We start from the raw sequence: 24,779 nt of genomic DNA on the forward strand, positions 1-24,779 counted from the left end.
TCCCATTCCAGCTGCTTTTGCATGGCAGACCCATCGTCCAGCCACCTCCCACACACGCAGCTCATTTGGGAGCGTGCCACCCCACATCTCCGCCCATTGCCACGCCTCACCCATCAGCGATGAGACACTCCTTGGGGAACCCCGCGGCTCCATCTTCGCTTCCCTGGAAAATCCATAAGCCATCCCCAAATCTCACTGCACATTGCCATGAAAGGCTGCACTTCTGGTGGGACGTAGAAAGTTCTGAGTTCGAATCCCCCCCCCCTTCCCACTAACTCCCTGGGCAACCTTGGGAGAGACACTTGCCCTCTCTCTGCCTGGCAGTTCCCATCTGTAAAATGGAGTGATGACTTCTTCACATGTCAATGAGGATAAATTAGTCAAAGACCCCAGCACTGTTGGACAGCAGCAGGTTATGACTTTGGGCCAGGCACTGTCTTTTTTGTTCTGTTTGTACAGCACCTAGCACAGCGGAATCCTAGACCATCACAGGGGCTCCTGTGTACAACAGTAAGACAGATAATTATAGTCTGGGGTCTTCCTCTCCAAAGCACAGTTCTCTGTTCTTGGAGCTGGAGGATCAGGAATAGGCTCATATCCTCTCTGAGACGCGACAGGGGGGATGTCACACATTGAGTGTGGTCTACGCTAGGGCTTTATTTTGAAATAACCCCCCTTAGGTTGAATTTATAAGCAGAGCGTCCACACGACCAAGTCCATACTTTCCAAAGAACAGGCTGCTTAATTCGAAATTTGTCCTCCTGCTTTTCATCTGGAGTAACGCTAATTCCAAAAGAGTTATTTTGAAATAGCCATAGTGTGGACGCGCTGGTGCCGCTATTTTGAAATAACTCCCCAAGTAATTCGAGCTAAACACTCCCTAGTGCTTCCAGGGGCTCTAAGTCGAGGGAGCGCATCCACATTCATGGAGCCTGCCTCGGACTAATTCCGAGGCTTCCCCATAGTGTGGACACGCTATTTCATATTTGTTAAATCGGGGGTGATTAAGTTGACTTTTCTAATTTTGAAATAATTTCCCAATGTGGACCTGGCCTGAGTGAGCATGTTACTTCTGCACAGTGCTCCGTGTACAGAAAGTGAGTATAACAACTAGGTACTATTATTATTTCCTCCTGTAATTTCAGATCACACACTCACAGCACCCAAGGCCTATTCATAAAAATAACATCCAGGAAAGCCTACCATCACCCATTCATGTTTTCAAAGCATCATTCATAGATCTGCCATCTGTGTTAACTGAATTCACTTTTGCTGAATGTGTCTGGTGTGTATTTTCCAGACATTTGTACAGAACACTGGGCTTTTGATGGACATAGCGTGTTCTCGGTGGGCAGGCAGGACCTTGGGTAGGGTCAATATAGAACTCGCTCTGTCTTCTTGTAGTGGGCCCTAGGGCTGTTTTGTTCAGTGTAACCTCCTGACTGCATCTCCTGGTTGTCTTGTCAGGTGGGTTGTTGGGCATTTTGTGCTGTATCGCACTGAGAAAGGGATAACTTTGGATGGAAAGGTGAGGCCATTTGTACCCAGTGTGTAAATGGAACACGCCCCTTGTTGGGATGGGTGGTACAGTCTTGGAGGACTGAATACAAAACTGAGACTCAAAACAAAATCCCACTGGCTCTCTTGTCCTGCTCTGATGCAGCCTGGTCCCTTGGGCCAAACCCTGCTCAGGATCTCACTGGATCAGGACCGTTTGCAGCTGTGGGTTGTGAGGGTAGCACCTTGCCTTATCACATTCTTGCTGGACACCTTTCACCTCAGCATTTTGCTGAGGTCTCCTTGCACACCACATGCCAGCTTGGGGAACCTTCCGCACTCTGGTTTTCCAAGGAAGGGAACCGTTTTAGAGTAAACGTTTTCAGACGTGCCCACTGATTTTCATTCCCCGGCTGAGACACCTTAGGCCAGCTTTTCAGAGGCGCTGAGCACCCACTCCATGGCCTCTCAAGTGGGACCCCTAAAACTGAAGGCCGCCCCAAATAATTGGCTGGTTTTGAACATGCTGGCCCGGTGACCTCTCTGCCTCGGTTTCTCCATCGGCAAATGGGCTATAATAAGAAGATAGGGAGGTAAAATTGCAGCACCCCAAACCATTAGCCCAGCACCACTGTCTCACTGAAAGTCAGCCCAGAGTGGGGAGCATCCATGCAGTGTCCCATTGTGACGGCAGTAGCCATTTCTTTTGGTCTGCTGTTGGCTGCTGCCCATTAGCCCAGCATCCTAGTGATGACCAGCTTGTCTCAGCCTCCCGTGAAAGGGGCATTCTGAGACCTCATTTAGCCATTTCTTCTCTCCCTACCCCTCTCGTAAGCTGCATGCTCAGTCTTTAGCTCTTCTTACACACAGACCCCGGTGCCTTCTGAGCAGGCAAGGCCCGGCCTTTTTCTACATCTCTCACATTTTGAGGCATCACCCCTCCCTGAGACCTGCTTCGCTCTGAAAACCAGAGGCACGGCAGCCTAGTGCAAACTTTTCCCCTACCGAGGCCCCCATAGCAATTTGCACAGCCAACTCCTCTGGTTGGGCATGCAAACGGGGTAACTGCCCGGGCAGGTGACTGATTACCACAATTCACAAGGGCCACATCTAATCTGTTTCCAAACCCAGGACCCCAAACGCGGTTAAATCATGGACATCCTTTGCTGGCGTGGCTGGGGAGCATTTGCTAGGCCGTTCTCCTGGCCGTCTACGGAGGCGTGTCACGTGCCTTCTTGACAACAGGTGTTTGCTTCTCCAGGGCTGACGGCGGCATGGCTAAGCCACCTTTAAGAGCCCGTTTCTGAGGCATTGGGTGATCCGTCTAATCACTGATGGCCAATGTTCTTCACGTGCACACGCTTTGTTATTGCATCCGTGCTAAGTATTGTGGGGGAAGAGGACTTGATTGCTAGGCAAAGGGGGACAGGTGGGCTGGAAATGTTACTCACCACCTCAGCGACCTCGGCTGTCCTACGAGGCTTGTCAGAATGCAAGGGGCAGCAATGACTGGTTCCTCTTATTGCAGGTGTCTCCCTTCCCAGAGGCCTACAGAGAGACTCTACATGCCTACAAGATAAGCGAGCAAGACACTGATGTAAGCACAGCACTCTCTGCTTGCCTGTTCCCCATCCCTGTGATGTCACCCACACGTCCTCTGCCCTTTGGCGGCTATGCCTCCTCTGGCTCTGTTATTTATCGTCAGACGAATATCCCCTCTCAGAGCAGAGCTGGAAGGGCGCAGGCACATTCAGTATTGTTTGCTGTTGCTCACTCATACGGCTTGCTCGTCCTTGCTATTTCTGCTTCCTTTTCGCTGCATCCCTCCTTCTTCCCGTGTGTGCATCCCTCATGCTGTGTAATTCTGTGTGCAGCCTGGTGGCTTGGCTGGTACTTGCGTAGTAAATGTCCCCTGGAAGATTCCAAGTTGCTGCAGGTCCCCGGTGTGCAAATCCCAAATGCTGTACCCAGATCCATCCTTACCCATACGCAGAATGCGCGGCTGCGTAGGGCATCTGAAAATTTGGGGCACCGCTGGGTCTTAATGCCCACCCATCTACCTCTTCCTGCTTTTGTGGCTCCCTGTTTTGTGGCTCTGCTTCCTCTGGAGAGGATTTAGTTAACTTACAAGTGACACAGCCTGCCAGAGTGATCAGCAAAACCTGTGCAAGAGCCAGTCAAGTGGCAATGAAGCCATTCGACAGGCATTTGCCAACCACAGAGAGATACTGTCAGAGTCTCAATTTCCTATGTGAAATTGACCAGGCCTGAGTTTACAATTTGTTTTAAAAATGTTCCATTAGTGTGGTGCAGAATATTATAAAATCACATCTCTAAAAAATCACCCCCTTCACCTGCCATCGGGCACAGGGCCCCTAAGGACAGTCCTGACCGTGTCCTCCCCACCTGTGACCCAATGACATGGTAAAGAGACAATAGCCCCTCTGGTTGCTGGAGGTGCCTCGCCCTATAGCTATGGCCTGAAAAGTGACCCTGAATAGGCGCTAGAAATGAGAGATACTGTAGGGTCTCTGGGGTGCAAGCTAACACCGTAGAACAGGGGTGGGGAACCTATGGCCTGGATCCAGCTGCTGAGGCTCAGGGCTCCCTCTAGCATCCAACCCTGTGACACCCCCCCCAGCCTGCTGCTGCACCCCCTCCTGCACCCTACTTCCCACCCAGCCCGTTCCTGCACCCTCCCAGACCCACCAACGCCCCAAACCCCCAGCCTGCTTCCTGACAGCCCCCTCCCATGCACTAAACCACTCATTTTTTGCCCCACCCCAGAGCCTAGAGGGCCCCACAAAATCTACTAGCCCGCTCTCCCCTAGGCTCTGGTGTGGGAGGGGAATGTGGGGAGTGTCTTTCTGCTTAGTCAGAGGCCACGTCAGTGAGGGCTGGGTTTGTTTTGGGAGGTTTTTTTGCTTCTCACTTTTGTGTAGCCCCTGACTGATTTTTTTTTTTCCCTGTGGGTCAGCAGCCCCCGACCCAAAAAAGGTTCCCCACCCCAGCCATAAAAGGTGTATCAGGTGCTCATCTGTTGTCAGGTGGACTGGGGGCCGTGTCCTCTTCCACTGGGAACCCCTGACTTGAGTGGGATGAGAGTTTGGATCTGTGGCCTGCCGTCGTGGGGAGACAGACTTGCTGACCTACCATGATGAGCCTTCTCCGTCTTTAACTGTGCCCCAAGGTGCTATGGCAGGGCAGACCCCATCTCCGCTCTCCTGTCAGTTATCCACGCTGGCTTGGCATCAGGGCTCAGAGGCCCATGGTAGGAACTGAGGAAGGGCTTTCATGCTGCAGGGCACCCGGGGAATGGGGCCGGGCAGAGGTACAGTCCCCATGCTTGTGCGGCTCCGTAGTGCCCGTTGCGGTGGGTGGGACGTTGGCCAGTCAGTGCTCAGGTGAGCAGAGGTGACGCTGCACCCTGGGGTGTGGGACAGCTTGCTCTGAACGGCCTGCAGATGCCAATGGATCTGATGCCAACAAAGTACCCTGACCCCTCCCCATTATTTGCCCAAAGGTTTTCATGTGGGCAGGACAGGAATGGGGACCTGGCCCTGACGAGGCAGCATAGTACCCCAGAGCCTGCAAGGGCTTGTTACTGGCCAGGCCTGCTTCGTCCCGGATCTGAGGTCCCCCCGCGCCATCACACCGTGGATGCATCTTGCTCTTCATGTTCTTCTCCCCTCCCCTCTTTTCTTTCCTTGCCTGGGGACAGAAGCTGCTGGGGAAACTGTGTGAGCAAAACAAGGTGGTGAGGGAGCAGGACAGGCTGGTGCAGCAGCTCCGGGCAGAGAAGGTAAGTGGCTTAGGGAGGGGAACTGAGCACACTGGTTACTACCACTCTGGGGGCACCCGGGCACTGGGGCTAGCCGGGCCTCCTGCTGGCCAACCTTGCACTTCACCCGGGGGAGGGGGAAGCAGTTTTTAAGCCACCACACGGTGGGTGGTTGAAGCAACCTCAGGCTTCCCACCAGGCAGGTATTTCTGTCTGGGTGCCTCCCCCGAGATCACTGCAGCAGGGCTGGGAAACAAACCCAGGTCTCCGGAGTCCCGTGCCAGGGCCTTAACCTGACAGTGGCCATCCCCCCTACTTGCAGGCGCTTTGCCAAGGGCGAGGCATTTCTGCAGCCCTGCCCACCACCCGGACAGATCTGCTCACAGCAGGTGTTCCCCAGGACGGTGACCCTCAGCCCCTGCTGCTGCAGAAAAGGCCCTTTCCAATGCCAGCCTCCCGGCTTGCCAAGGCCGAGTGCTCTGCGAGTACGAGGGGAGGGAGGCGATGCGGCTTGGGTTACCCTCTTCTCCCTCTGGCTAGGAGAGCCTGGAGAGCGCCCTGATGGGCACCCACCAGGAGTTGGAGATGTTCGGGAGCCAGCCCGCCTACCCCGAGAAGCTGCTGCACAAGAAGGAATCCCTCCAGAATCAGCTGATCAACATCCGGGTGGAGCTGTCTCAGGCCAGCACGGTAATGTCCCCCTGCTCTACTTGCCGACCCTTGTCACTGCTGGGGACCCCTCCTCCTTCCAGGGGTGTTATGGGGACAGAGCTCCCATTTCCCCCGTGCCCCGCCCGCAAGTGAAGCCATGCCATGGTAAGGGCCAGTGGTCCTCTAGTCTCGAGAGGGGCCGTGTGCTGTTCCGGGGGCTTGGTTGGGGCAGCGCATGCTTCGGCATGTCCTGCTTGTGGGGAGGATGGGGTGGGGGGAGTTCTCTGTAAAACAGAAGCCCGCGGTTTTAACTCACGCAGTGCCAGGCACCTCCACTATTCTGCTCCGCCGTGGAATAGCTGCCCCAGCAGAGAGCCTGGCGTCTGCATGTCAGCCAGCATGGACCTCGCTTAGCGGTGGGTGTCTCTTTCTCAGCAGCAGCACGAGCTGAGTGGATGAAGCCTGGGCGCAAGGGGCAGCCTGTCTTTGGCTTTCCACACGGCTGGGGCTGTGAGAGCCTGGGAGACCTGGCATTGGAGGGGGAGAATGTCTCTGCCAACTCAGCCGAGTGGGGATAAATCTCTCCTCTTTCCTCTCCTTTGTCCAGGCATTGCCTCTGCCTCGCCTTTTCCTGTCATTAAAGTGTGTGTGTGGGGGTGGGGGGGGGACACATCCCAGCATCTCACTGGGAACCGAGAGGAGCCAAAGCCTCTCAGCCAGGGACCAAAAGTATTAACCCCTGCAGCACTGAGATGGGGTGCCTGCCTGGGAGCAATATGTTCAGTTTGCATTCCTTGCTTTTCTGCACTCCCGCTTTGCCTCCCAACCCCTGACCCCAAATGCATTTACATCATCCCCTGCTTCTCTCTGCTCCTAGCACAGCCCCTGCCGGCTCCAAAGTAATTCAGGATCAGAGACGGGAACAATTAGCTGCCTCCCTAGAACGTTATTCAGCACAGACAATACCTGTCATTACACCCTGCCTATCCCACTACTGCCACCACTGATCCGGCGCCCTAGCGTCTGCTGTTCCTAGGGAACAAAGCCCCATAGCTTTCTCTGTGGGCTTCCTCTGATTTGTCTCCTGGCTCACATGCCATTCGCAGCCCAGCCCGGTATTCCCAACAGGCAGCAATGCCAGGGGACGCCTTTCCTTAGGTGGAAGAGAAAGCTTGTCCCTGGAGGATTCCACTGAGTATCCACTAGGAGAGGATGTGAGCAGTGGCCTTGTTGACCGTACCATACATCCATGCCCAGCCCCATGCTATGACACATGCCAGGATCCACCCATCTCCCAGGCTTCTCTTTCTCCTGGGTTCACTGCGCCTGCTCCCATGGACACAAACAGGAATTGATTTCCTGATGGAGGTGTTTGCAAATCCCTGCAGGCCTTGGCCAACAGCACCATAGAGTACGAGAACTTGGAGGGCGAGGTGTCAGCCCTGCACGACGACTTGTGGGAACAGCTGAACTTGGACATCCAGGTGAGAGCCTGGGACCAGGCCCAGTCAGGCAAGCGCTAATGAATCCTGGGATCGGGCTGGGTGCATGGAAAAGGAGATCCCAGCCTTTCTGGACACCTAGATCAGTTCCCTAGGGCCTGATTCTGGTCTGGTGTAAATCAGGAGTAACTCCACTAATGCCCGTAGAGTTCTGCTTTGAAATTGGTATAAATAAGGGCTAGAATTTATTCTTATTTATGTCAATTTTCAGAAGCTTGCACGTGCAAATGTAAGCATGTTCGGGCATCTAAGTTGTGTGCCCAATTACTGGGACTGCATAGCAGCAAATGGGATTGTACATGCAGGCTCAGTAACTGCCCGCGCACACGAGAGATGCCAACGTGTGTGGAGTTTTATGCGCAGTCATTTGCGTGCATGGTTCTGAAAATACAGGGTCCTGGGAAGCAAGGGGAGTGTAAATCCAGTGTGATTCCATTGAATTCTATGCTCACGACACCATATTTACACTATTTAACGTTGCATGGAATTGGCCCCAGGGGTCTTCAAATGACTCGGGATTGACTAATGACACGGGGATAGATATTCAACAGGACTTGCTCAAAGCACACCCCGTCCATAACTATCTTTTTGAGGCCAGTCCAGTATCCTTCCTTCCTTGTGCCTAAACCATGGCACTCATGCTAGACTAAACCCTGCTCCTTTTAAATACTAAGCTTGATGGGTAGATAACCCTAGCACAGCCCCTTCGAGCTTTGCCTTTGCCTGCATATTAAGCAAGTGCTGCTTCCTTCAGTAGGCAAGTGTTGCCCCTTTCTCCTATTTTTTTTAATGGGGCCCCGTAATTATGCAGCTCTTTGAAACGTGAGCGTCATTACCCGATCACGTATATACGGGGCTCTGTCTGCTTCAGAGATAGGGCTGAGGTAAACTGGGCATTAAAGTGCCTCACTGTAAGGTAAAATGGCTGACACATAACTGGAGCACCATGCAAACGTCCATCTTCGCAGCTGCCCCGCCAGCGGAGACATGTTAGCCCAGCGGGCCGAGGGTGGAGCCAGTCGGTGGCAGTTCTGGGATTGGAGCTCAGGAATTCTGAGTCTCCCACGCTCCCACGACTAAGTGGCACTTCCCCCGCCCCACGCTATTCAGGAACAAAGCTCTTGTTAATATGCTGCTCTTGGGAAAGACTGTTACTTAGCACAAGGGCTAAATTCGCCAGATAATTGTCACCTGCTGCTATCAAAATGGCCGGGCAGCAGCATGGCAGCATCTATGCAAGATGAACACTGACGTGGACTTGGTGGAGAGGGGAAGGAGAATCACAAAGGTCTTTAGGTGCCTAACTCCCATGGGCATGCACAGAGGTCTGTAGGTGCCGAAATGCCTTTGTGGATCCCAGCCTCGCTGTTCGTTTTCCGAGCAGGCGACGGATTCTGATGCTGCATTCCATTTTCGGGCCCTTTATGATGGACGTGAGGGGTCGGGGAGTGGGGGAGAGGCCAGTAATCAGCCCACTGTGTGCTCCGGGCATGCTGGGGCCAACTTGCCCTGCAAAGCCCTTCGCTATTCACTCCTCGCTCATGCCCCCAGCAGGTCCTGCTCCTTGCTCAGACACCCCCTTCGTGATGGTGCTGGGCGGGTGTCCCCACCATTAGCAGGCTGGAGGAGGAGCTGAGGATAGAGACACAGGATAAGTCAGGCCTGGCCTACACCTAGCCCGTGGGTTGCCTAGCAGCTTTGCTCGGGGGGTGTAAAAAAATCACACCCCTGAGAGAGGCGGTTAAGCCTTAAACCCTGGTCTAGATGGTGCAAGGTGGGAGGACAAATTCCCCCTGCGACCACTTCTCGGAGGGAGGGGATGAACCACGGTGGCAGAAGAACCTCTTCCGTCGTCATGCCAGTGCTGCGACTGTCACCTAAACATCGCCTCAGAGGGCAGGTGGGCAGGGCCACGCAGCGTTCCTGGGACTGGGCTGCTCTGACGCTCTGCACCTTGGCCCTGGCAGAACGAGATGCTCAACCGGCAAATCCAGAAGGAGATCTGGCGGATCCAGGACGTGATGGAGGGGCTGAGGAAGAACAACCCCTCCCGGGGCACGGACACTGCCAAACACAGAGGTGAGCGCTGCCTCCACCCGTCCCGCCTTGGGCCTGCCGCTCCCTCCCTTCCCCTGGCCTGGCAGCTAGAGGCTGCTGGCTGCAGAGGTGTCTCGCGCCCTACGTCCTGTCATCCCCCCGCCAGCACAGTCGCCCTGCGGCTTAGGGACAGGCCCGAACATCACATGTTCCTGGCGTTCGGTGGCATGCCGGCTCCGGGCTCCGTGACTGTGTCGCTCTCCTGGGGCTGCTAGAGATGTAAAACCCCGTTTAATCAGTTAACTGATCCAGGCCTCCCTGCCCACCACGGCCAGGCTGGAGCGACCCCTCCGTCACAAGCAAGCGCTGCTCCAGCCTGGCTGTTTCCGGCCCCGCACTGGCTGGAAAAGGCAGGTGAGGGAGAAGGGAGAGAGGCTGCCGGCTCCCTGCCAACACGGGCTAGGAGCTGGCAGGCCCCCTCCCCTTGGCCTGCTGCTTCCGTGGGGGGCTGCTCCCAAGTAAGCTAACCATTACCCGGTGAGCATCACCAGTTCCCAACTTGCGCGGCTGCAGCCCACAGAGGGGAGGGGCCCTAAGAGTAGCCTGTCTAATGGAGAATCTCCGCAGATTTGGTTTTTTGAGCAAAAGGATGTGGGTTGGAGCCCCAGGGCTGTGTTAAAGGCAGTCCCACAGGCAGCCAGGGTGTCTGAAATGAGCCCACGAGGTCCCATCTCTAGGTCCTCCCCAACGCGCACATCAGGTCCCTCCTCAGGACAGCGTCCTGCTGCTTCCTCCAGAAGGCGTCGGCTGCATGTGGCGCTGCCTGGCTGCAGCTTGCTCTGAATAGCTCCCCGGGGGGGGGGAAGCCCGTATCGACACCTGCACCGGCGACGATTGGATCCCCGGCGCACGGCCGCACCGCCGGCATTGAATGCGACATGCGGCGCTGAAAGAGCAGCTGTCCGAGCGGCAGCTCCGAAGCCCTGGGTTCGATGGCCCTTCCCTGCTGTGCCTGCCTCTGAGCGGCACACTCAATCCCGCTCTCTCCTCTCTCATGTCTCCGCAGTGGCTGCCGGCCCCTCGGGAACCTTCAGCTCCAACAGTCCCGCCAGCCCCTTGAGCTCTGCCAGCCTCACCAGCCCCCTGAGCCCTTTCTCCCTCGTGTCGGGCTCCCAGGGCTCGCCCACCAAGCAAGGGACCAGCGAGGTGAGTGGAGCCGCTGTTGCATGGGGCTAGTGCAGGTAGCCCCGGGAAGGGAGCTCTATGGCTTTTCCCCGGGTGATTTTCTCTTCGCACCAGCAGGTGGCACTCCCGGCTTTCCCGTCCCATGAGCCGGGGCTTCTCCCTAGAGCTGGGATCAGGCAGCACAAGTCAGGGCCAAGGTGGAGGTGGATCTGGACATGGAGCTGTGGTGTGGCCCATTGGGAAGATGGGGGAGGAAGGGCTATGCACATTTCGGGTGCAAATTGGGGCCCAGAAGTCCCAGGATGTAGAGAAGCAGGTTTTGGTTCAGCCCCTTGTAAAATGTGCCACTTGCAAACTTTGGACTGAGACCTGGGTTCCCACTTGGAACAGCACCAAAGGCGACGGATGCTTCAAACTGGGGACTGGGCTCAGTGAACCCTAGAGCTGCCTGAAACTCCCTAGTTTCCCTTCATCTGAGATTGCCCAGACATTCCTGTTGTTCTCTGCTCTCCTTGTTTGGCTTGAGACCAGCTTTTGGCGAGACCCGCATTCAAAGCCACGACAGCACCGAGATAACCCAGTGCTGGGCATGTTGGATGTTCCCTAGATAGAAAGAGAGAAACTCAAATGGAGGCCAGTGAGTTATGTTAGTTTTGGGAGGCTTCTCAGTTTCTGTTGGCTGCCCAGCTGGTACCGAAGTCATGGTGATGCTGAAACAAAGGGCGAGAGCCCGGCCTCCGAAAACAGGAGGACTGGCCAGGGCTGGGTGAGCGGATCTGGGATATCGTTTTTCTGGGGGGTGTATTCACAGCAGCATGTGGAGTTACCCTGCCTGGCTCCCACTGGTGTAAACACGTCAAGTGCAGGTAAACAGTCCCTCTGGTGAAAGGAAGGGGATGCTGGCAATGTTCCTTCTAATCTTTTCCACCCATGTGCAGAATAATTTTTTTCTATATGCCCTGAAGCATGTGTGAATGTGCACCACCATTAGAAACACAAACCTAACTGTGGATGCTTTGCTAATCAGCTGGGCAGCATTTGAATCTCTCCTGAGTGGTTGCCCAAGCGCCCGGCTTACAGGGAACGCTGATTGCTGGGTGTGGGGGTCTTGGCTGTAGACTTGAGGTGAGAGGTGGCATTGCTGCGTCCTACAGCGAATGCTCAGCCTGGAAGCAGAACCGGCTGTATTGACTGGGCTCCAGCTGCTCTCGCCCTGGGCTCAGTGCCTCTCTTTGTCTCGGTCGCTTGCTAACTTTCTTTTCCTTCCTGTTCTCTCAGTTTCCCTGCCGTTGCGTCTAACACTTTGGCTTCCTCTCTGCCCCAGGAACCAGGCCCGCCTCGACCTCCCCTCCCCAAATCGTACGTCCCCCTGGAGTCTCCTCCGACTGTTCCTCCGCTCCCTAGCGAGAGCCGCTTCTGGCCGTACCCTAACTCTCCTTCCTGGCAGCAAAGCGGCGAGGCCAAGAGGGGACAGGTATCAAAGCGTCTCCACAGAAGTATCCCCATTCCCCATGGGGAACCGGAGCTGGCTAGCAGGAAAGCCGTGGGAATAAGGTGGGAGGGTGCAAAGCAGAGATGGCTGCACACACTGGAGAAGTACAGGGAGCAAGCTGCCCACAGGGAGCCATGCATGCCCCATGGGCAAGCTGGAGACGCATGGACACGGGGCAGCAGCTTTCACAAGGACACGCTATGCCCGAGCCCTTCTGCAGCCAGGCCCTGCAGGCATTCCAAGGTGGGAATGCTCTGCCCCCTTCATTACTTATTGGCAGGCAAGATGGTCTGAGAAGCAGGGACCTGGCCTGCACCCAGAAGAGCCAGGTTCTGTTTCCAGCCGTGCCACTGACCATGGGCGAGGTGCTGCCTAACTCTGTGTTTCAGCTTCCCCCTCCGCCCAATAGGGATGTAAAATCCCATTTCATTGGTTAAATATTCTGTTTAACTCATTAACTGATTAAAAGGGGAGTGGGCTGGAGTGCACACTCCCTCCCCCCGCCCGCCACAGACAAAGGCTGCGCTGATCATCTGGTTGGTCAGTGCATCCCCTGCCTGTGGTGGACCCTGGGGGTTTGGAGGGGCTGCTCCAGCCCCTACCGGTTAACCATTCACACCCCTATTGCCCAGTGGGGCCTGCGATGGCCTCCTTTGAGACTAGTGCAGCTTGCTATGCAAGAGCCGAGTATTTTCTTGTCCATGGAACGCCGCGGTGCTTAAAACCTTGCTCAAAGTGTGCCCCCAGGCCTGCTTCTGGTACACTGCTGCTGGGCCCATTGGAACTGGGGTGGCTGAGCTCCAAAGACAGATGCTCTGAAACGCCCTTAAAGCCAGCCTGATCTCAGTGCAGAGAAGGGGATACTGTGCCAGCCACTAAGATGCTGTGAAAGCCAGGCATTATGGACCCGCCACATGAGTGAGTAGAGAATTCCAGAGCCTCTTCCTGGCCTCCCAGTGATTCTTCCTTAGGCCAATGTCACGCTCCAGATTGGCACCCACAGGAGACTCAAATGTGCAGCATCACATGCCCAGCAGCCTGGTTCCTCTTGGCTTTTCACTTCCACCCTCCCTCTGGCTTTCTTCATTCAGCCTGGATACTGCCACTTCCAGCACTAGGCTGTAACAAATTAACTGTCCAGAGCCTGATTCTGATCTCACACCAGCATGACTGCACTAATTTCAGGTGTCACTCCTGATTTACACCCACACCAGAGCACAATCAGGCCAGTAAATTCCTGGTCAAGTGCTGAGTCTTCTCTTGTCTGAGAGACTCTGAACAATGCTCACTCTTTTAGATTCATGGGGCCAAAACTTGAATACTTACCCCCACAAAAAGAGCAAGCATCATGCAGCTAAGTGAGCTCACCCATGCAAAATGCATGCTAGTGTGTGAGGCTGGATACTTGGGCGTGCCAAACCATGCACATGCACCCTCAAGGTAATAGCACGAACAAGCAGTTAAATTGTCAGTGCCAATAGGTGTTTACGCATACAAGCGTTGCATGCCTGCAGCCTGACCTGTGCATGTATAAATGCATGGAGACAACTTTGGTTTTTTTTACAAGGAAACATTTCCATTTTGTTTGAAATTTTTTCTGAAACGTGGGGGTTTTTGGTGAAAATGTTTGTTTTGTTTAGTGGAGGGAAAATCCTGCTTTTAAAACTTTCTGTTTTTCTTCCACTGAAATGGAGGAGGAAGTGGGTTTGTTTTTAAAGAGCAAGAAATTAAGGGGAAAATCTACTCTCTTTCACTTTAAAAACTATTTTTTGATATCATAGTAGAAAAGAATTACAAAAAAATCCCACCAAAATATAATGAATTTTCCTGAATTATTTTGTTCTGAATCTTTTCCTTGATGCTATTTTTCTTTTTGGTCAAAATGTTTCATCACACCAGGCAAAGATCGAGCAAAATGAAAATTTTCTGCAAAAATGGGTGTTTTGGTCAGAAGCCTTTTTCATTTGCAGGGGAGTGGTTGCTTTTTGAGGACAATGTTCTGAGATGTGGTCGTTATGAATGCTGGCCACCCCAAGGCTTAATTAACCCTCAGGATGCCGAGTGAGGCCCCTAGAAAGGAGACACGCTGCAGGGAGGTGCCGAGCTAGGGCTGAGTGCAGGAGGGGAATTAGTGCAAGTGGCTGAGGTTTCAACCCCTCACTGGCTCATTCTTCCAACCCATCCAATGTCCTCTGCACCCCTGGCCCTATTTTACCTGCCATCCACCCACCTCTGCCATAATTGGGAGGCCATGGGGAATGTTGTCTGAGTGGAAATGGAAGCAGGAGGAAGAGGAGCTGAGGCAGGATTGTTGCAGACGTGGCAGGGCACAAGGGTAGAGAAACAACCTTTCTCTGGGCTTCTGCTGATTTTTCAGGTTCTGCCCACGACACCCTGATTTTTCTAAAGCTCCATGGCTTGTGCTTCCTGTCGCTGCTTGGCAGACTCACGAACTTCGCAGACTGCGGAGCACGATCTGTTAATGGCTCGTCCAACCTAGGGAGCGCAAATCACTTGAGCAGAGCCGTCTCATCGACAGGACGGCTCAGGGCAGCCGCCCTAGGTCTCATGCTTTTGGGGGGCCCCGCGGTGGCCGCCTCAAACGTCCTATGGATGGGACCCCAGGGCTCAGGGAGGCCCAGGAGAATACAGGGGACTAGCAGAGGATGGCTTCTCCTGCACTCACCGTGGCGGTGAGAGCTGGAGTAACCTAGCAGCCTGCTCCACTCCGATGCCCTCTCCCAGCTTTCTGAGCACCCAGGTCCCGGCCCCAGGGGGCTCTGCTTCCCACCGCTGCCGAGAAGTGGAGCACAATGAAGTGGGAGAAGGCAGTGGGGCAGCGCAGAGCAGTGGGGGGGGGTCGACCCCTGCTACAACCCCACACCAGGCCCCCTGGTAATTCCCCGGCTCATGTAATTCGGGGAACGGGGGCTTCAGGCAAGGAGGCAGAGCAGGGGTGGGAAGAGGTGGAGCTTGGGGGTAGGGGCAGAGCGGAGATAGGGCAGAGCCTGTGTCAAGGGGGTTGCCGCAGGCCCCGCGCCTCTATAGGGATACATTTGAGTATCTCTCATCCCTGAATTACGTGAGCTGGGGAATTACCAGGGGGCCTGGCGTGGGATTGTAGCAGGGGTTAATCATCTTCCTAGCTCCGGCTAGGGTCAGCGGGATCCTTTCCACAGGCTTTAATGTGAGTTCGTTCAGGCTTGCAGTCGGCAACCTCCATCTGATGCCCGGCCCGTGGAAATCAGTGGGAATCTCCATTGACTTCACAAGGCCTTTGGATCAGGTCCCAGGAGACTAAGTCCACAGTCCCCAACCCACAAGAAAACTAGCAGAGAGTCTCACTGTGGGGCAGACGTGCCTCGTGTTTCACAAGGCGAGCAAAACATCCTGCACGTGCTAGTTCACTAATGCTTCTGCTGAGTGACGGGGCAAAGCCGGCCCAGCTGACCCCCATCGACCCTAGCCCCAGATTCCAACACTTTGGTGAACATGCCTGGTCACGGCTCTGCAGCTCCAAGCCCAGCTTAGCTGTCGCCTTCCTCTCTGTCCAGATGACTGGATCTTGTGCCCACACTAGGGAAGAGGGGTGGGTGGGCATGAAAACCTGCCTAGATGCTTCTCCCAGTTGCTGTTTCGTGTGTGTGTGTGTGTGTGTGTGTGTGTGTGTGTGTGTCTTTTCTCTGCATGTATCCTCTCTGTCTGCTGTCCCCTGGCTAATGAGTGGCAGAGGTCCAAAGGCAGCGTGTCTCCCCAGCTGCCCTGCCAGCAGCTCCTCTTGAAGAGCTCAGCTGCTCACCAGCGAATCCGCTCTCGTTCCGTAGTCCCAGGCCAGCTTTGAGCCGAATCGGAAAGACACCCCTCGGAGCTCCGCCCCCCTCCCACCCACCGAAGCTGGGCTCCTGCAGACCAGGCAAGAGCAGGATGCTGAGAAGCAAGCGGCTCTCAACAAAGGTACCCACCATACCCGCGTTATCTCCTCTCTCACCCATAAAATCCAAGCAGGGGAAATCAGGGTGGGGGGCACTGGCCAGCAAAAATTCAGGGTGGCCCCAGAAGGAGGCTTCACCTCTTAGATTTTGGGTTGGGGAATTTTTCTATCCAAATCCATGGTGCTTTCTCCGAGCAGGTTAAGAGGACGTAGTAAACTGGTCTCAGGGCCATCGGCTTGCACCCAAAGGAGCATGCTACTGAGAGCGCTGGAGGGAGGTGCAAGGGAGACACCCTCGTATTTCCCCCTGCCTCTCTGGATAGGGGTCAGGATAGAGGCTGTTCCCCCCTGCTGCACCTGCTGAGGTCCATCCATGTCTGGGGACATTCCTTCAGTGGCGTCCGGAGACTCTTCAGAGCATTAACCGATCAGCCCTTCCTCCTCATGTTCTAGCTGTGAAGCACACAATGTGATTACATTGTTCTAGTAATCCCAGCAGGCTGTGGGAGGCTAGCACTCCTGGGTTCTGTTTCTGGCTTTGCACTGACTAGTGAGGTTGCTTTGGGGTTGAGGTCACAGTCCCGCTCCGTACCTCAGTTTTCCCCCTCTATAAAATGGGATTAATAATATTCTCGTGGGGTGCTGGGGCTGGGAGACACTCGGGGGGAAAGATGTGGGAGAAGGGCCATGCATCTGTATGAATTCCCAGAGCTGAGTAGCCTGGTGGCATTCCCTTGAAGAGCACAGGGAGTACCAGCAACCGTCTGAACCCATGCTCTGAGAGCACATCCTCTGCGCCCAGCAGATGGGCAGTGCTGAGAAAGGGCAAGGAGCTGTGGACTATTCAGGCAGGAGAGCTCCTGCCATGTCCCAAACCGGCTTGGGGCCCTGGAGCCTCGTTCTGAGCCTGCAGTGCCATGGGCAGTCTGCCGGTTTGGGGGTCAAGCATTCATCTTCTCCTTTGCTTCTCCCCAGTTGGCATCGTTCCCCCAAGGACCAAATCTCCCATCGACGAGGACTCTGCGCCCCATTCAGGCGTGGTCAGGAGAAGTGCCAGCACTGTGTCCAACGGGCTGAATTCTCGGGTAGGCCGCGGCATTCTGCCTAACTTGTCACAGGAGCCTGGCGGGAAGTAGAGGGCCTGCAGGGGTGTGGATCGGGGCGGGGTAGGAGATGAGGCACCGTAAAGGGTGCGGATGGGCTGTGGGGAGGCAGGACTGGTGCAGAGGATGAGACTGGGATAAGATGCCGGAAGCCCATAAGCACTGTCTGGCTCGCAGCCCATTGGCCAAGCTTCCTTGGAGCCTCGAGTTGCTGCGCTGTGAGAGGAACAGGAGTTTGCCTGAGCGGTGTGGACAGGGAGGTGGCGTTTGAAGCCCTGCCTGCCCCCACAGCTCCTGGGAATCTGCCCCCAGGCTACAAACTTGGTCTGAATGTCTGAACTCACGTTCAGTGTCTGCGCCACTCTCATTGGCCCCAAAGCCGACCTGGTGCAACCCCACCACCCCTACCCACGCACACAGCTCTGCCAGTGCCCCTCAGTCTCAACCCATTGCCCCCTGCCAGCCCAGCCCTGCGCTCCACGGCTCTGCTTATGCTCCTCCATCCAGAGCCGCAGCCTGCATCTTGTTCCCATCCCGGGCTTCCCCGGAACAGCTGCTGAGGCGCCAGAAGCCTTTCCCGTAGGCAGGCAGTGGCGAGCAGCAGGTTTATGGCACTGATGCCAAGTCTGAACTCGCTACTGCGGAACGCGCTGTAATTGGGTCTTTGGGGGCTCTTCCCAGGATAGGCCAAAGAGCGCCGTGTTCACCAATGAGACGAAGGCAAAAATGAGCGTGGAGGAGCAGATCGACCGGATGAAACGGCACCAAAGCGGATCCATGAAGGAAAAAAGGCGGAGTTTGCAGCTCCCAGCCAATCAGCAGCCAGACGCCCCCAGCATGAAGGCACCCGCGTCTTACAAAGTGGTAAGGATTTCCTAGGTCCACTGTCGGCTCCGGGGGTGGAATCTGCATTTCTCCCACTGGCCTTCCTCAAAGCAATATCCCTGAGCTTGTCCTGTCTCCAGGCTCCTAGGGGGGTTCCAGATGCTGCATCTTTCCCTGATCAGAATGGAGACCAGAAGATCTTGTTAGGACTTACCTGAAGGCAGTGTGGCCTAGTGGCTAGAGCACACGACTGAGACTGGGGGGACCGGGTTCTTTTCCCAACTCTGCCACTGGACAACCTTTGGGCAAGTCACTTCCCTGCCCCGTGCCTCAGTTTCCTCATTTGTAAATTGGGATTAATGAGACTCCATCAGTGCTTTCAAAGGAAGACAATGTGCTGCAGGGGAACTTGATGGTATAATTATTACAAAGGCTGGGGCCTGCAATGCATCGGTGGTCAGATATTTGGGGGCATGAAGGGGAGAGCCAGCAGGGAGGAGGAAGGCCCATGGTGGGGTGCTTGAAGGATGTGTGAGAGAGATGGGGATGTAGAGAAGAGCTTGCCAGCAGAAAGCAGGTGTGGGAGTCGTTCTGATGCTATGGTGATGGGCAGCTCCGGGGGTCTGTGGAGGAGTGGGTGAGGCAAGGTAGTGGGGTAAAGGCCAGCAAGACAGAGACCCTTCCTGAATTTGTGAGTCCAGTGTCAGGCCGTGCTATCTTGGAGCCAGCCGGGGCACGATCCCACTGGGACCACCCTGGCTCTGAGGTAGCTGCTGCCCGTTCCAGGTACGCCGACACCGCAGCATCCACGAGGTGGACATCTCCGACCTGGAGGCCGCACTGCGCACCGAGGACCCTGGCAAAGTCTACGAGACGCCGAGGGAGGAGATCGCCCGGCTACGCAAGATGGAGCTGGAGCCGCAGCACTATGATGTCGACATCAATAAGGAGGTGAGGCCTGGTCTCTGGTGTGGCCATGGAAGCAGGTTGCTATGGAGACTGTGCACATGGTGGGGAGGCATAGCCCCTCTGAGATGACATGGGCACAGGGTAGAGGGGAGGGAATGGTGTCTGGGTTGGAGGGACAGGTCCCTTGGGGTATTCATGTTGCTCAGGCCCTTATGTCCTATAGCCTGGGACTCAGGGCTGGAGCAGAGAAGAGTGCTGTGTAAGGTGAGTGTCGTGTGGGTTGTGGGCCAGAGATGGGTGTTGGGCTGGTTCTGGATTCCAGAGGGGTGCTGGAGCAGGGACAGGTGATATCTGGGTCACAGAGCCGGGTGCGTGAGCCCTGAAGGAGGAGCTGGAGCAGGGACAGGTGCTGGCTGCAGTGGCTCCTCCGTCTCCCCTATGTTGGCTGCAGACTCCTGGACTCTAGACCTGCTTTTGCCTCCTCCTAGCTCTCTACCCCAGACAAGGTCCTCATTCCGGAGCGGTACATTGAGCTGGAACCAGACACCCCCCTAAGCCCCGAAGAGATGAAGGAGAAGCAGAAGAAAGTGGAAAGGATAAAGACGCTCATTGCCAAATCCAGGTGATGGTGCTGTTCTGGACCCATTTCAGCCCCAGCTGTGCCACGCTGCCACCCGGTCTATTGTGCCCACACCCTGGTGCACCTTTCTGACCATCCACCATCTGCTACAGCCACTGTTTGTCTGTCCGCCTGCCCTTCGCACACCTGCAAATCCATTTACTGAGCTATCCCTTCCTGGAGCCTCCTGATTCATCTATTCATGCGCCCACTAACTTGTTACACGACTCATCCAGCCAGCCACCCATCTATCTGCCATTCCGCTCAAGCATCCACCCACCTCCCCTCATTCCATTCATCTCTCCCATCTATCCTTCTACCCACTCACCCTGGCATTCTGCCCTGGCCTAACCTCCAATTATTGGGCCTTTCCAAGCACTCCCTGTATTTTCGGCCGGGCCATTGCTGCATCTGCCATGGACACGGGGGCTGTAACACTAAGCTCTCTCTGCTGCAGCTTGCAGAATGTGATTCCCCTAAGCGAGGGAGAAGTGGACGCACCCCCTGACACAGAAACGCAGCTCCAGGAACAGGAGAAGAGGATAGAGATATCCTGCACGCTGGCCACAGAAGCCTCCAGGCTGGGCCGCATGCTCTCTGGTAAGGCCCTCGAGAGGCACGGAACTGCAGTGTCATGGTAACGAATGAGGCACAGGCGATGCCGTGGGCCCTAAGCCAAGAAGGAGCCAACCAGAGAGAGGGTATTAATGACATGGGCAAGTCCTGCTGAGTCTGACCATGGATTTACCTGCATTAAGGGCAGAAGACTGAACTCCGGGTAAAATGAGTGTTAGGGACGACCAGGCAGCAGTGAGATGTAAGCATGAGGTTGGGTATAGTGAAAGGGCCTTTAGAAATAATTAGGGCCCTACAAAATTCACAGCCATGCAAAATGCATCACGAATCATGAGATCTGGTGTCCTCCCGTGAAATCTGGCCCTTTGTGTGCTTTTACCCTATACCATACAGATTTCATGGGGGAGACCAGCGTTTCTCAAATTGGGGGTCCTGACCCAAAAGGGAGTTGCAGGAGGTTATTTTACATCTGCGCTGCCTTCAGAGCTGGGCAACTGGAGATTGGTGATTGTAATGTGGGCTGGACACCCAGCTCTGAAGGCAACACCGTGCCAGCAGCAGTGCAGAAGTCAGAACGGCAATATCATCCCCATGTTGCCCTTACTTCTGTACGGCTGCCTTCAGAGCTGGGTGGCCAGAGAGTATTGGCTGCTGACTAAGGGCCCAGCTCTGCAGGCAGCAGCACAGAAGTAAGGGCGGCAACACCATAGCGTGCCCTTCTTCCTTCTGCACAGCTGCTGGCAGGAGCTCTGCCTTCAGACCTGGATTTCTGGCCAGCAGCCACTGCCCTACGGCTGCTCAGCTCTGTAGGCAGGGCTGCCGCCAGCAGTTGCACAGAAGTAAGGTTAGCAATACCATGCCCTCCCTACCATAATCTTGTGACCCCTCCCCTCCCTTCCCTGCAACTTCTTCTTTGGATAGGACACCTACAATTACAACACGGGCGGAGGGGCATCTAGATACAGGGTTTTGTCGACAAAAGTGGACTTTGGTCGACAAAACTATACCTGCGTCTACACTACCGCCGAGTTCTGTCGACATAACGTCAACAGAACTCGGCAGTTTTGTAGACGGCGGTAAACCTCATTCTCCGAGGAATAACGCCTTTTGTCAACAGAGTTCTGTCGACAGAAGGCGTTATTGCATCTACACTGTCCTGTGCTTCTACACTGTCATGTCGACAAAGCGGCTTGCTTTGTCGACAGAACTGGATGTAGTCTAGACACTCTTTGTTGACAGAAGCCTGTAGTCTAGACGTACCTGGGGAAATTCTAGATTTAAATAGCTGAAATCATGAAATCTACCATTTTAAAAATCCTATGACCGTGAAATAGACTAAAATGGTGTGTGAATTTGGTAGGATCCTAGAAACAAGATCAGTATCTAGGCCAAGCTCCTCAGGTAGTGTAAATCAGGGGAACTCCCATAATTTTGATAGAGCTATGCTAATTTGCACCAGTTAAGAATCTGGCCCACAGAGGGAGACCCTCCACTGGGCTATTGTGGTTTCTATGCTTAAATCCATGGAGCGACACCAGTGTAAAACTGAATTAGCACAGTGGCAAATCAAGCCCATCACGTCACCCAGGCAATTCCAGTAATAAGGGTGTGACTCTCCTATCCCACCTGTGTAAATCAGGAATAATAAAGCCACTAACCTCTATGAATTGGCATGTGTGTAGGAGCAGAATCGGGGGCCTGGTAGTCAGACCATATGCAGCTCGGGTAAATAGGTGGGGCTTTGATGCTAAATCAGTGGTGGGCAATCTGTGGGCCGTATGTGGCCCGTTGGGGTTCCGCCTGTGGCCTCCAGCTTTGCGCTGTCTCGGCTTAGCTCTAGAGCTGAGTAGGAAACACCCAAGCCCTGGTGTTGGCAGTGTGTTGTGGGAGGCTGTACTGGCACGGAGGTGCTGAGTCCCATGCCCATGTCCCTGCAGACAGACGCAGCCTGCCCTCTTCACCTTAGTCCATGAGGATCTCAGCGTGGAGCTCACGTGCGCACCCCGTGGGGGAAGCATTTGTATCTCTGTGTCGTTTCTGACCATGCTTCCTTCCTTTTTAATATTCCCCAGTCTCTAACCTCTCTGCCTTCCTCTGGAATTTGCTCCCTGCTTTGTTCCCTTTGTCCCCTTGCCTGCTGCTGCACCGTGTTCTTCACGCCCTTTTCCATTTCTTGTTTCCAGCTCAATGTGCCACCCCGAGTCCTCCCACCTCCCCAGCCTCCCCGTCTCCACCGACAAACCCCCTCTCGTCTGAGTCATCCCGGGTCGGCGACAGCAGCCATTTTATGCGTGTCTGAGCCATGAAGTAAGCACCTTTTCTATTGTACTTCATCTCATCCTCTGTACACCTCAGCCTCAAGGGGCAACCGTGGGAACCTCACTCAACAGTTGCCTCTTCCCCTCCATTCATACGCTGTTTCTCACCAAGCTAACGCTCTATTCTGCCACGTTAGCCCAGTCTCCTCCCATGGAATGAGTGCCAGGCGCATAGAAATCGAAACAGGCTCTTGTTTCAAATCCCGGGGGCAGATCCTACACAAGGATAAACTGGCATAGTTCCACTAAGGTCCGTGGAACTGCACCACTGGGTGGATTGTTGTAAATCAAAATGAGTTTAATCATGGCTTTAAAACACAATTTAAAGCAGGAAAATTGTTTTAAATAACCAGTTTTAATATGTGTTTTACATTTAAACTTTTTAGTTATTTGCTTATTATAAAGCTGATTTTCATTGGTTGGTACTTTTTGCTAACCAGAATGTTGGATTATATCCATACACATTTATTTAAGTGGTTATATTGCTTAACATACATTTATTCAGACATGTCATTTTTTATGATGGTAGCTAATGGGGAATGGTGCATTTCTTGTGTATTCATTTTTACACATGATTTATGCCAATCTGCATTTGGGTGGAAAGTAGAACTCAATTAAAAAGCGCAAGAAGAACATTTCAAAATGTTTTTGTTAATTAAATAAAAGTCCCTTAAATGTACTGAATAGATAAGAAAATAAAAGAAGTTTAATACATCAGTTTTAAATGTAAAACATATTTTGATAAAGAAAGGAAACATCAACTGTGGTTTGTGATTAGCTCTGATGACTGCTGATCACCCTATCCTTCATGGCTATGTCTAGACTGGCCCCTTCTCCGGAAGAGGCATGCAAAGCAGGTAAGTCAGCATAGGGAAATCCGCAGGGGATTTAAATATCCCCCGCGGGATTTAAATAAACATGGCCACCGCTTTTTTCCGGCTTGGGGAAAAGCCGGAAAAGAGCGTCTAGACTGGCGCGATCCTCCGGAATAAAGCCCTTTTCCGGAGGATCTCTTATTCCTACTTGCTTATTTTTTCAATTCCTGATTGGTTTCTCAGTCATTGAACTCAACTAACTGAATAAACTGGAGTGATCAAAATAATCTCTGTGCACCTGCAGAAAAAGCTACTGTTGTCAGAAGCTGGTTTTGCTCTTCAGGTTTCAGCTTCTTAGCCAGTACCTTCCACCAGTTTCTATGCTTGGACTTTCTCTAAAACTTTGGCAGCAAACGTGCACTGCTTGAATTTTATATTTTTTATTGAAAATACATTATTTTAATTATCTATAGTAAGGTTAGGCCTCAACATGGGTTGTCATAATTTCACTTTTAATTTTAAATACTTGATTTTTAAAAAGAACAGTGTATTGAATTTAAATTTTTTTAATTGATTTTTAATCCATTTTTTAAATAATTGATTTTTATCCACCCTGCTCCACTCATCTCTCTAGCTCCAAGACTCTTCTCTGGGATTTCCTTCTGGCTACAAAGGAAAAGCTGATGGGGTAGTTAAGTTATACTGAGGACTTGGTTGCTTGAAATCAGGCAGCCCAGCTGGATGGGAGGGTGTGGTTCCTGCCCATTCCAGGATGAAGTGGGTTCTGGCTAAGCCAAAGCCATTCCTTATAGCTTGCTTTGGTCATGCAGAGAATGGAGTCTGATGTGGGCCAGGCTCTTGCCTTGCTTAGATCCCCTGTAAATTAGAAGTGATCCCAGTGGAAAGTCAAGGGTGCAAATTAGAGGAGAAAACAGTCAAGGAAAACAACATGCCCTGCACCGAGAGATGATTCCATTCACTGCATAGACAAAGTCATGTAAATAACCCACCCTGGGAATGATGGCCAAAAATCAAGGAGACGGGACGAGCATGCGCAAAGAAACCCTTTGCCTGGAGGAAGCTGGTTCAAATCCAGCCCAAGTCAGCAGTGAGTCACGATCCCGTGGCTGTGCATGAGCCTGTGAGAGCTCAGAGTTGGGGGCATTTCAGGGCAGGCCCAAGGGCACGCAACTCTGAGCTGCCCTGACTTGTCAGCTAAGGAGTAAATGGTCTTGGAGACCAAAATCTCCTGCCATCCCTACAAGGCAGCCACGCGGGACTGGGTTGAGGCCCATCGGCAGGCTAGCAAGCCTGCTCATGTGGGATCTGCTCTGGGGGGGAGCAGCCGAGCCTGTCTTCCGTGGCTGTTGGCCCAGCTCCCGTCACCAGTACGAGAGTTCCTCCCAAACATCCTTAATTCTCTTCGGTTACAGAGGCCAGTTAACAAACAGCCTTTCCTGCCCTGGGATTTTAGTTACTGGTGGAGCGGCTGCACCAGGCCCCTCTGGCGCCCCTTGGTATGGACTGAAAGTGCTTGG

At 53.8% G+C, this 24,779-nt stretch overlaps 1 protein-coding gene across 20 annotated transcripts in view; it reads left to right on the forward strand.

Moving 5' to 3' along the window:
- The window catches only part of PLEKHA6 (pleckstrin homology domain containing A6), a 143,841-nt gene that overhangs the window by 113,412 nt on the left and 5,650 nt on the right, over positions 1–24,779 (forward strand). For 15 of the 20 annotated variants that reach the window (XM_075910152.2, XM_075910154.2, XM_075910153.2 and 12 more), the window contains 13 exons: positions 3,026–3,094; positions 5,219–5,299; positions 5,819–5,968; positions 7,318–7,413; positions 9,399–9,510; positions 10,535–10,674; positions 15,970–16,099; positions 17,052–17,161; positions 17,861–18,043; positions 18,791–18,955; positions 19,402–19,535; positions 19,990–20,132; positions 22,292–22,415. In XM_075910152.2, the coding sequence (XP_075766267.2) occupies positions 3,026–3,094; positions 5,219–5,299; positions 5,819–5,968; positions 7,318–7,413; positions 9,399–9,510; positions 10,535–10,674; positions 15,970–16,099; positions 17,052–17,161; positions 17,861–18,043; positions 18,791–18,955; positions 19,402–19,535; positions 19,990–20,132; positions 22,292–22,407 (1,629 nt within the window). In that variant the 3' untranslated portion in view covers positions 22,408–22,415. The other 5 variants (XM_089773694.1, XM_089773695.1, XM_075910157.2 and 2 more) reach the window with 5 other exon arrangements.

The sequence above is a fragment of the Pelodiscus sinensis genome, chromosome 27, assembly GCF_052426305.1.
Source record: "Pelodiscus sinensis isolate ZL-2025 chromosome 27, ASM5242630v1, whole genome shotgun sequence".
Classification (NCBI taxonomy): Eukaryota; Metazoa; Chordata; order Testudines; family Trionychidae; genus Pelodiscus; species Pelodiscus sinensis.